At 36.3% G+C, this 13219-nt stretch overlaps 1 protein-coding gene across 1 annotated transcript in view; it reads right to left on the reverse strand.

Moving 5' to 3' along the window:
- Positions 1–13219, reverse strand: part of Wdfy3 (WD repeat and FYVE domain containing 3) — a 265342-nt gene that overhangs the window by 88149 nt on the left and 163974 nt on the right. Inside the window, exons 22-26 of the mRNA XM_042668429.1 lie at positions 12933–13164; positions 10854–11014; positions 9081–9192; positions 7122–7312; positions 4994–5146 (exon numbers count right to left, since the gene is read on the reverse strand). Of these exons, the coding sequence (XP_042524363.1) occupies positions 4994–5146; positions 7122–7312; positions 9081–9192; positions 10854–11014; positions 12933–13164 (849 nt within the window). The remainder of the gene's footprint in view (positions 1–4993; positions 5147–7121; positions 7313–9080; positions 9193–10853; positions 11015–12932; positions 13165–13219) is intronic.

Raw genomic sequence — 13219 nt, forward strand, 5'->3', positions numbered from 1 at the left:
TATAAATTTGAGGAATGGCTAATCTATTCCACTGCAGAGGAAATCTCTGGAAAATTATTGAAAGTGATATAATTATGTCTCTAAAAAAGAATGAGATCATCAAGCATCAAAATAGAAATAGCAATAAGAGACCTCCCATCTAAGAAAGGCCCAGGATTGGATAGATTTACAGCTGAATTCTACAAGGTCTTCAAAGCAGAACTCACACCAATACTCCTCCAACTCTTCAATGAAATTGACAGAGAAAGTTCACTATCAAACTTTCTATGAAGCTACCATAACCCTCCTCCCCAAACCAGACAGGGACTCATCAGAGAAAAAGAACTATAGACCCATTTCTCTGACGAACATCGATGAAAAACTTCTCAACAAAATTTTGGCCAAATGACTTCAACAATTTATCCAAAAAATCATATACTACAATCAAACAGGATGGATTTCAGGGATGCAAAGCTGGTTCAATATATGCAAATCAATTAATATAATTCATCACATCAGCAAGAGCAAGGATAAGAACCACATAGTTATCTCAATAGATGCAGAAAAAGCATTTGACAAGATCCAACACCCCTTTATGATGAAGGCTCTGGAAAAATGAGGAATCCATGGAACATTCCTCAATACAATAAAGGCTGTATATGACAAACCTACAGCCTGCATTATACTCAATGGTGAAAATCTAAAGCCATTTCTTCTTAACTCAGGAATGAGACAAGGATGTCCACTCTCTCTACTTCTCTTCAATTTAGCATTAGAATGCCTAGCTATAGCAATAAGACAAGATGCAAACATAAAGGGGATCCAAATAGGGAAAGGTGAAGTAAAACTGTCCCTCTTTGCAGATGACATGATCTTGTATTTAAAGAATCCCTTGGTGGTGCTGTAGCTCAAGTGGTAGAGCGCTCACCTTGAACTGAAGAGCTGAGGAACAGTGCCCAGGCCCAGAGTTCAAGCCCCACGACCGACAAAAAAAAAAAAAAAACAAAAAACAACAACAACAAAAAAGAATCCCTTGGACTCCATTCCCAAACTACTCAAGCTGATTCAAAACTTTGGTAAAGTAGCAGGGTATAAATTAACCCTCAAAAATCAATGGCTTTTCTGTATGCCAACAATGAGAAAAGTGGGGCTGAAATCAAGAAAGCAACTCCCCTTATAATAGCCCCACAAAAAAATAAAATATCTAGGAATTAACTTAACCAAAAAAGTGAAGGACCTCTATGATGAAAACTTCTAAAACCTGAAAAAGGAAATCAAAACAGAACTTGGAAAGTGGAAAATCCTCCCATGCTCCTGGATTGGGAAGAACAACATTGTGAAAATGGCAATACTTCCTAAGGCTATCTACAAATTCAATGCGATACCTATCAATATTCCAACCTCATTCTTCAAGAAAATAGAAGAAGCAATCCAAAAATTCATATGGAACAATAAAAGATCCAGAATAGCAAAAACGATCCTTAACAGAAAGAATAGTGCTGGAGGAATATCAATACCAAATTTCAAACTCTACTATAAAGCCATAGTAATCAAATCAGCTTGATCCTGGCACAAGAACAGACCTGAGGACCAATGGAATAGAACTGAAAACCCAGAAATGAACCCACAGACCGATAGCCACCTAATCTTTGATAAGGGAGCTACAAAAAAAAAAAAAAAAGAATGGAAGAAAGACAGCCTCTTTAGTAAATGGTGCTGGCAAAATTGGTTTAATACCTGTAGAAAACTACAGTTAGCTCCTTATATATCACCCTGCAACAGAATAAACTCCAAATGGATAAAAAAAAAATCCTCAAAGTCAAAACAGACACCCTGAAAACATCACAGGAAGGAAAAGGAGAAACCCTAGGTCTCCTAGGCACAGGCTGAAATTTTCTGAATAAGAAACGCAGAATCACAACAAAGAAAGGTTGGACAAATGGGATTGCATGAAGAGCTTCTGCATGGCAAAGGACATAGCTAGCAAGATCAGTAGAAAGCCCACGGATTGGGAGAAAATCTTCACTAGTAATACAACAGATAAAGGTCTCATATCTAAAATATACTTGAAACTCAAAAAATTAAATCCCCCAACAACAAATCCTCAAAGAAACAAGTGCCCGATAAAAAGTGGGCTATAGACTTAAGAGAAACTTCTCTGAAAAGGAAAGAAAGATGGCCAATAGACACATGAAGAAATACTCAACCTCTCTAGCCATAAAAGAAATGAAAATCGGGGCTGGGAAGGTGGCTCAGTGGTAGAGTGCTTGCCTTGCATGCATCAGGCCCCTGGGTTCGATTCCTCAGCACCACATAAGCAGAAAAAGCTAGAAGTGGTGCTATGGCTCAAGTGGTAGAGCGCTAGCCTTGAGCTGAAGAGCTGAGGGACAGTGCCCAGGCCCAGAGTTCAGCCACCATGACTGGCAAAAAAAAAGAAAAAAAAAGAAAGAAATGCAAATCAAAACAACATTGAGATTCCACTTCACCCCAGTTAGAACGGCTATAAACAGGAAATCTACTAACAACAGATGCTGGATGGGATGTGGACAAAAGGGAACCCTACTGCACTGTTGGTGGGAGTGTAAACTTGTTCAACCACTTTGGAAAGTAGTATGGAGGTTCCTGGAAAGACTCCACATAGAGCTCCTCTGTACCCCAGCAATCCCACTTTAGGGCATTTACTAAAATGATCACAAACAAGACCATACTAAAGCTACCACCACAACTATATTTACTGCAGCATTATTCACTATAGCTAAAATATGGAGCCAACCCAGATGACCGTCAGTTGATGAATGGATCAAGAAAATGTAGTTTTATATATATATATATATATATATATATATATATATATATATACACATATACATACATACATACATACACACACAGAATGGAATTCTATGCCTCCATCAGAAACAATGACATAGTCCCATTTGTTAGGAAATGGAAGGACTTGAAAAAAATTATATTAAGTCAAGTGAGCCAGGCCCATAGAAACATAGGTCCCATGGTTTCCCTTATTTACAATAACCAGTATATGTCTGAAACAAACAGAAAGGTCAGATAAGATGAAGTTAAGTGAAATGAACCCCAATATAGGGACATAAGTGGTTTTTTTCTTTCTTGCTATTGTTCCTAATGTATTTATAATGTACCATGTGATTTTTTTTTGTTGTTTCTTTGTATGTTCCTCCCCCACGGTATAACCTGATTTCACTGTATCTGATGTCAGTGCCCTGAATCTTGTATATATACTTCTCTAGCGTGGGGAAGGGAAGGGAAAAAACAAAATGTTTAAATAGGGATACAGGTTGACCCACTGTAACAACAGTATGTTGAAAAATGAACTTTACAATTTAGATGGGGAGGGGAGAGTGTATTTGTAGAGGTGAGAGGGAAGGAATGGTAGGGGAAAAACAAAGGATGAGGTAACAATGTACTCATTACCTTGCTCATATAAGTATAACCTCTCTGTACAGTATTTTTACAATAAAAATGTATTTAAAAATAAAAACAGATTCATTCAAAAACATGAAAAAAAATGAGATCACAGTAGACAGTATGGCCTTGGGAAAGGAAGAAAGAGTTGACTGCTATCCTAATGGGTAGAAGAGAAGAGATTAAGAGCTTGGATTTGGATGTAGCAGAAGCAGAAAAAGGGAGACTACCTTGTAAAATTATGATCTCTGTGATTTAATGTCAGAATGTTAATAGATGGAGAGAAAGAAGGAAGCTGACTTTATAATTTTAAGCCTTGGGAATGGTGGTGCTATGAATAGAAACAGAAAAGTTAGAAGGAAGAGCTAATTTCAGAAGGGATCTTAAAAGTATATTTAAGGTATTGCTGGGACATGAAAGTGGAAATGTTAAGCAAAAAGTCAGAAATAAATCTGGAATTCAGATGTCAAGTTAGAGATTTAGATGTGAAGGTTAACTTCATAGAGATCGGCTGCAGGATTAGGTGATATGCTAATGGAAATCAAACAATAAAGGAAAAATGAAGATGGACATTTTTATATAAAATAAATAAAATTTCATAGCCAGAACTCTATTGTAAAAGTTGCAAGAAGGGCACAAGAACCAGGACAATGAAGTTGGAAAGCCAATGAGAAATTACATGAGTTGTAAGAAGGAAAGCAAAACCTCAAATTTCACTGAGAGCTGTGACTGATGAGAACTGAGTTCAGGCAGTCAAGTTTTATTTAGAAGAAAGCTGTGAATAAGCTCTAAAAACAGACTTTCAGAAAAGCAACTTGGTGTACAAAAACTCTTTGCTGAGGATTCAATATCTGACCAAATATTGGCTAGAAAAGAACTAGGAGTTGGTGTCTAGTATCCAAGTTGCAAAACAAGAGGTGTAATCTTCTGAATGATAAGAGGACAAAGATGAAAGATAGGCATAATATCTATATTTGTAAAGCCTCACGGTACTGTTTCCCAGAAGTATAAGCATGAACTTAGAATATGACTAATACATAAGGTGGTGTGATAAGTGGTCAAATGGGAAAGGCTATTAGCACAGGGAACCAAAAGAGGACAAGGTGGGAGCTACTACTTACGGAAAATAAGATAGAAATGCAGATCTTTTTATTTTGACAAAAATAAAAAGCACCCCAAATTACAAGATTTATTATAGAGTATTTTCAACTGGAATTGCATGATGAAAATCTTTGCCTCCCACAATGCCAGTCACAGGAATGAATTTGCAGTTGAGCTCTCTGGAATATATTGTTTATTTTTATTTTTTGGTCATGGGGCTTGAACTCTGGGACCCGGGAGCTGTCCCCCAGCTCTTCAGCTCAAGATGAATGCTCTACCACTTGAGCCACAGTGCCACTTCCTATGGAATATATTTGGAGGGAAGAAAACCTACCATTACCCTATTTTCTGTACTTTGCTAAATGGTAAGTGAAACTTTAAATTCATTTAGAAATAAAATAGTAAACGTATCATATGGACACTAAGAAAGGCTTCATCAACTATATATTACCAGTTAAGAGTATACACATACTTCAAAATCACAAAGAAGGTCTTGGAAAGCAGTTGAGTTTGGTATAATGGAGGTCTCGTGTCCACTATCGACTGTTCCCACCAAGGAAAAAGTTAGATGGAGGATGTGGCTGTTCAGAAGAGAACGTTTCTTCTTAAGCAGCATTGCCAGCAACTAGGAGAAAGCAATACTAAATGTCCGTTGATGAATAATTACAAAAAATACACACACACACACACATACACACAGAAAATCCTATGCAGAAAAATTCTTGAGACTTCTAAACTGATTTGTAAATTTTGTTTTCTTAATGACAAAGTTATCCTATCATCCTATTAAAATACTCATATGGGGCTGGGAAGGTGGCTCAGTGGTAGAGTGCTTGCCTTGTATGCATGAAGCCCTGGGTTCGATTCCTCAGCACTACATAAGCAGAAAAAGCCAGAAGTGGCACTGTGGCTAAGTGGCAGAGTGCTAACCTTGAGCTGAATTGCTGAGGGACAGTGTCCAGGCCCAGAGTTCAGGCCCCACGACTGACAAAAAATAAATAAATAAATAAAGTAAAATACTCATAGTTGTTATTATTCACTTTTATACTTTTTCTCTATACAGGGAAAATTTTTTGCATTATATTTTACATAATTATGATTTCAAGAGGCTGAATAGTATTCTACAAGATGGTTATAGTACAATTAGTCACTGTGATATAGTTGGTACATTTAGATTGTTCCTCTTTTTTCATAGGAAAAAAACTTCAATGGCCACTTTGAAAATGTTTAAAAACAAAGCCCTATTAAATCTATACAATCTTGCACCATGAACTGTATCTTCCTTAAGGTACAGAAGGCATTTGTATTTTGTTTACAGAGAAGGAGGTTGGAGTTTGATCTAAGATGCCCCCAGGGGGCTTTGGCCAATTGCTGCATCCTTAAGTTGCTGAGCTAATCAAGGAATTAATCCTTGATCTATTCATAATACAATGGCATTATTGGGATGTGGGAGACTGGAAAGATACTTTTCGTCCATGGTTCCTTCCTCTCCTGCCCTTTTTCTTTCTGCTTCTTGGCTAGTATGAGATAAACACTGTGTACACACAAATTCTAGCTGCACTGAGGTTCTGCATCTACTAGAACCTCATAGTAAGGGAGTAAGCACTGAAGCTTTGGTACCATGAGCCTAATAAATCCTTCCTCCTCAAATTGTCTCTCTCAGGTGTCTGTCATAGTGATTTACAAAACAACTAACAGAGGGATTTCATATTGCTTGCTCCAAATTGCAAAAATAACGTTCACATTAAATCTGGTATAGGCCTTATACATATAAATACTGCACATTTGTAATTCCACATGAATTTTCAGGAATATAGATGGCACACTTATTCTGTAGTGGTTCACATCTGAGGATGAAAGGGAAGTAAAGAAAGATACTATGGTGTGAAGTGGAAGGGAACACAAGGATGGGAGAACCTGCTTAGAATCACTGACCTGGCTGTCTTGTGAATATGGAGCTAATGTCACCCTACTTCTTTTCATTCCCCTAGCTACAAAGAAAAGCAACATCCAAATACTTAAATCATTAACTTGAACATACAGCTGGATATATTATCCATGGGATCTATATCCACAAATTCAAATGTACATCCAAAACATTTTGGTAAAAAATTATGGAAAGACTTTTTTGTTGTCATTTTCTCCAAACAATAGAGTATAACAACTGAATATAGCAGATTAACAAGTGCACATAGCATTTACATTGTCCCAGTATCATAACAATTTAAACCATACAGTGCAATGTGCTTAAGTGATACACAAAAATTATGCCTTTTCATTTGAGACTTGAGTATGCATAGATTTTGCTATCTAGAATGAATTCCCAATGGATAGCAAGAGACAACTGTGTATTCCAATATTTCAAAGCTGTACTGAAGTGATATAGCCAAATTCAAGGATGTAGCAAAACCAGATGAGAAAGAAAAGGGATAAACTAAAATAAACTACTCATATTTTTCACCTGATGTTACTTTTCATAAAAAACGACTTGTTTTGAAATGATCTGAAGAATGTAATTTCTTCCAGAGTTTTGAGAAAACAGGAATAATCAACAGTAGACTATCTAAGTTAAGTGAAGAAAAGCTTTAATGGTTACAAACCTGATAACCCTTGATTCTCTCCATTTCTTTGCTGGCTAGTGGGTTACTCTTGACCACACAAACCAGGGCCTTGACTGCTGCATATAACCCTTCCACATCAGAGGCCATGGCTACGAGGCCCAGGATGGCGGCAGCTCCACCAATGTACTGCAAAGTAGTGGCAACAGGCTTGGGGACAAATGTTCTCACTCCTAATTAAAAGATAGCAAAAAATAATTAAGATAATTTCCCCATGGGAATAAGAAATGAGTAACTCAATACCCTATTTGTAATCATAAATTTTATTTTATAAAAATCTTATGTAGTGAAATAAGAATTCTAAACAAAAATTAAAGGTAGAGTTTAAGAGAAAAATATGCATATGCATATTCCTAGAGAGGAGGCAGGAAAAAAAGAGAATAGTGATCTGGGTTTATAGCAAGACTCATGTTTTGAAACACTCATTGCCAGCAACAGAAGACTCAGTATAGAGCTCTTTGGAAGTGACTAAGGTAAGTGAGAGTGGCTTCACTAGGAAACCGATTCACTTGCCTACTGATAGAGACTGTTTTAAAACTATAAATCTAGTTGGGGGAAGACTGTCCTCTCAGCTGTCTGTGAAGCAGAGATGGGAGGATTACTTGAGACTAGATTTTTAAGACCAGCTTTGAGTAACATAGGGAGACCTTGCCTCAAAAAAAAAAAAGAAAGAAAAAAGGAAAAAGAAAAGCACTTAGATACACATAATATGTGTATATAAATATCCATTTTATATTTCTATGTACTTTGTAGCATTTGTAGTATTTTTTATCTATTGTAGCTCTGGATTTTCACATGTATCTTTCTAGGTAATCATAGGTAAAAAAACAAACTAACAAATAAAACCCTGAAGTTGACAGAGCTTAAATGAATGGCAGAGGAGGTAGTAGAACTTAGATCTACAAACTCTCACTCCCTGTTTTCCACTACTTTACTGCTGTTATGGTTTAGCAAAGAATATAAAACAGAAAATATCTGCTGAATTGAATAAAGAAAAACATTATGTGCTTTAACATCAAGGAAACTGTTTAACAATGCAATGTTATCAGGTAGAAAGTCAAAGTTAAAAAACTGAATGTCATTGAGATAAAAAGCATCTTTGCTGGTAAAAAAAAAATGGGTCAGCAAAACAGTAATGTTTTATTAATCTAAAAAGGAACCAATCGAATATACTTATTTTTATGTGAAATAAAATAATTACTGATTTTGAATTTTGGTAGTAACATTTTATTACACCTCAGTATCCTACTTAATTTAAAAAAATACTGCTTTATTGGTGTATGTATACCATTCTGGGACTTGAACTCAAGGCCTGGGTGCTTTCCCTGTTATTTTTTTGCTCAAAGCTAGGGTTCTACCACTTGAGCCAGAGCTCCACTAGAAACTGTTTTATGGTAGTTTAGTGAAGATAAGAGTGTCACTGGTTTTCCTTCCTGGGCTGGCTTCAAACTGCAAGTTTAGCCTCCTGAGTAGCTAAGATTGCAGGCAAGAGCTACTGGTGCCCAGCTCAATTCTTTTTAATAAGAGAGTATGTATAAGGCTCTGCAGGATGGCTACTATCTGTAACCTTTTATTATAGCTAGATTTAGTGTTTAGGTACAGAATTTCTATTTTCACCTCACTTCTACATTAAAAGAACACTTCTGCAAAACCACTGCTAAATCAAACCATGAAATAAGCAACAATATTTTTTTTATTTTAATATCTCTTTTAATGTGGCCATTTGAAATTTACTGATGCATAACCTAGAAGTATGTGGTCAATGCTCACCATTGTTAACAAGAGTTAAATATTAATGAGAAGACTACAAATTTTAAAGTTGACTAGAACCTGAGATATGTCAAATTCAAATATGAACTTAAGTACTAACTCCTTAAGTGAGGAAAGTAAATGTAAATGTGAAGGTAAACACAGAAGTTTGAAATAATAGACCCAACTCACCCAAGTATCCAATCAGTGTAGCCCCAATGCTCCTTGCAGGTCCATTAAGATGGCCTGCTGCATTGTGGATCAACTTCACAGGAGTGGCATTCTCATGGGAAGAAATGCCTAACTGAAAATAGAAAAGAAAAGCAATGTAATTACAGAAGCACAGCCTGAGTGTTCTTATTAGATACTCACCGGACAGTATGTTAAAAATGAACTATACAACCTGTGGGTGGGATAGGAGGGAAAAACTAGGAGAGAGTGAGGGAAGGGGTCACATTGTCCAAAAGGAAATGTACTCTTTGTCTGACTTATGTAACTCTATTCCTATCAGAATACTTAAAATAGTAACATTCATTTTATTAAAGAGCTCATACTTCTACAGTAGGAAATTCACAGAAATTAAAACTTAAATACAATACAATCAATTGAGGGAGAGATGACAGATAATCTTGAGCCCATGGGGGTCTTTTTGAATGGAATCTGTCATAGATGGAAGGCTTTCCTTTTTCAGTGCCTCATAATACTCCTGGTTAGTGACAATCCTGTTAGCTACAAATCTATCCAAATTATCTGTTTCTAGATAAACATGCCTATATAAAGGAAACATCAAACACACACAAAAGAATCTTTGTACCAGAATGCAAGAAACATAAAGGTGGGAACAAATGGTATCTAGTACATTGTAGGTAATACGTAACAAAGTAGCTTCAAGACAGGCTTAGTGATAGAAATAATTAACAACAGCAATTGTGTTCTTTACTGATAGAAAGAGCACCCAGGCCTGAGTTCAAGGCCCACAACCAATGAAAACAAAACAAGAACAAAACCTAAGAGATGATTATTGTAAGAATCTTTTAAAAAAGAAAATTCAACAGAAAAATATATTTGAGAAAATAATTACAAAAAGTTCCTTAAGTTTAGTGAAAGATGTAAAATTTCAAGAAGAGGTTTATGGAATTCTAGTATTATAAAAATGTTCAAAGGAGCTGAGCTTATCATAATCAGACTCTGAGGATCAAAGATACAAAGAAAAATTTGATAGCAGCCACAGAACACTTAAGATAAAACACTAAAGAACAACATAAAAAACTGTAAGATAATACAATAAGGAAACAGAAACAAATAAAGTAATGAAAAGGAACACTTGGTTGCAGACTACACCAAGAAACTGATCACTCAAGGATGAAGATGGCCTTCTGTGGTTGCTGTCTCAAACTGCTATTAAATCAACATTCATTATACAATAGACCAAAGATTCCTAATAAAACATAGATCTTATTGGTTTGGGCAGGGTTAGACTCCACTGAGAGGAGAGTCTATTTTCTTGCCTTTTTCAGTTTCTCAGCAACCTGCTTTCTTTGGCTTATGGCCTCTGGCTTCATCTTCAAAGCCAGCCACAGCATCCTCTCAACACAGGGAATCACTCTGACCTATTCTTTTACCTTGGTCTTCAACTGTTAAGCATGCATATGCTCATCTGAATGGTTGATGTAATTTTCCTATTTCAACTTCACATGGTTAGGGACTTTAATTGAACATGCAACCTAAATTCTCCTTTGTACATAAAGTAACATTTTCAGGCTACAGGAATTAGAACACAAGATACATTTAAGGATTAAGTATGTTGAATATATTGAAATTCTCAATCAATAAATTTTCAAGTAAAAGTTAACAATCCACAAAAGGCACTATTTTCAGCAACTACTCAGACTTTTGTGGTAACCCATGAGACTCTGAAATCCCAAGAGAATTAAGTATAGCTTATAGGGAAATCATTCTGCTTACCTGTTTGGCAATGGCCTTGCTATCCAACTTGTTATACACTTTCCGGATTCTCGCCACTGTTAGGGAGGATACAGAGAGTGCATAGAGGCCAAATGATACCTTTTCCTCCGGAACCAATGACACAGGAGATGGGATAATACCTTCAGATTTTGCATCTTTACCTTCAAAAGAGAATCATTTTTCTCAAAATTGTAATTCTTCCCATTTTAATACAATTTTTATTATATAATAAGTTTTTATTATATAATACAATTATGACTATTATTTTGGTGGTATGGGGATTGAATTCAAGGCTTCCTGTTTCCTAGGCAGGTATTCTACCACTTGAGCCACACCTGAGGCCCACCTGCTTCCCTTATTTTTGCTTTGGTTATTTTTCAGATAGGGTTCTTATTTTTGCTGAGAAGGTCTGGACTGCAATCATCCTACCTACAGCTTTGCACATACTCATAAACAAATGACATAGTCTACTCTGTAAGGCTTAAATGTTGACATGGCTTTTGCTTTTTGTTGTTGTTATTGGTCATGGGGCTTGAATTTGGGGCCTGAGCTCTTTTTTGCTCAAGGCTAGCACTCTACCACCTTGATCCACAGTTCTACTTCCAGTTTTCTAGTGGTTAACTGGAGATAAGAGTCTTATAGACTTTCCTGCCTGGGCTGGCTATGAACCACAATCCTCAGATCTCAGCCTCCTGAGTAGCTAGGATTACAAGCATGAGCCACCAGCACCTGGCTCTTTGCTAACCTTTTGCCTGGGTTGATGAATCACAATCCTTCCAAGCACCTGAGATTACAGGAGTGAGCTACAGGCTCTGCTTCTTAGCAATGTCTTTACTTGGATGAACCTGAACTTTTTGTAAGGTACAATATGGGAGCTCAATTTAAAAACTATACTGAATTTTCAGGTCTATTTCTTTAATTAGGATATAGGAATATAGATTATAGGACATAAATCTATGTTTTACTCTTAGAATACTTATAAGAAGAAAAAGGGTTTTTTGCTATCTAATAATCATAAAACACTGTCACATTTCATGTTTACTCTTAAAAGAAGAGAAAGAATTTTATTTGATATCTAACAATCAATAAATGCAAAGGAGAAAGGAAATAAAAATGTTCAGAAGCCCACAAGCCTGGCAGTGCTGGGTCCTCTTTCCATATATGGAGGAAGAGCCTTCATTTATGCCTCTCTATACTCTCTGTACAACATAGCACAGTAGTGAACAGCTTTAGAACAAGATTGCCAAACCTGAATCTTGTTATCATTTAACATACATCTCTGTGCCTTAGTTTTCTCATCTATGAAATGGGATGATAATGACAATCCAACACATAATGTTTACAGATAAACAAACATACCTGAAGGGCTCAGAGGAAATACATGTTTCATGCATATTAACTTATTTAGGATGTAGTAGTCAACAACAATGAATGAAGTGGCATATTAATAATCTGTTTACTGATGTTCACAATATACTTGTGCAAAGGGATCTCCCAAGAATAAAGATATGATTTTGAGGGGTACTATAAAGGAATCAAGGCTAAGTTATCAGTTCCCTTGATTTTATATTTCTTCTGGGAGAAAAGATTCTTAAAAATAAACTACAGGAATAAAAGGATGAGGAATAATGATGTTGGTAGGTCTAATCTTGAGACTATATGTGTGGTTCCTGGACCCATTCATTCTTCTTTAACAAGAATATCTATACTTTATATAGCTTTGTATAATGGTATGAACTACAGAAAGAGTAGAAGGGTTGAGAGTATATCTACCTACATCTTCATCCACTAAGATAACATGGATAATTAGTGATCAGTTAAGAATCAGAAAAGTACAGTATTATCAGGGGAAGAGAATATTTCTCTCTCTGCTGAGATTAAACTTAGCTCTTCACACATTAGTTAAGTGTTGTACACTAAGCTCTATCCCTGAGCCAAGGAGAACATTTTAAATGCTGGAATGCGGTTAATAATAATATCATGAAGAGTAGTATTAAAGAAAGCCCTACACACATATATACAAGCACATACACTCTATGTTACAAAAGTAACTTAGAGAACTAAAAGTAAGTTACTTACATGGCATGCATACAGCCTGAAAGCTTCCAACATAATTTGGTCCAAGTTCATAAATGGAAGTAACACTTGAAGGAGGTAAAACTTCTTCTAGAAAATGGGTGGGTCCCAGTCGCCAAACCAATGAAGCAATCTGGCGTTGAGCAGGTGGAGTACCAATGTAGGCATAGACTGTGCTCACCACTGGGGGGTTCACAGAGCCTGACCCCCCTGGAGTACTATGAACATAATGAAGCTAGAGAGAAGACACACAAGGCGTGAGTTATGGAAAACTAGCAGGAAACTGCTTC

This window comes from Dipodomys spectabilis, unplaced genomic scaffold, assembly GCF_019054845.1.
Source record: "Dipodomys spectabilis isolate Male_0828 unplaced genomic scaffold, ASM1905484v1 ptg000436l, whole genome shotgun sequence".
Taxonomy (NCBI): domain Eukaryota; kingdom Metazoa; phylum Chordata; class Mammalia; order Rodentia; family Heteromyidae; genus Dipodomys; species Dipodomys spectabilis.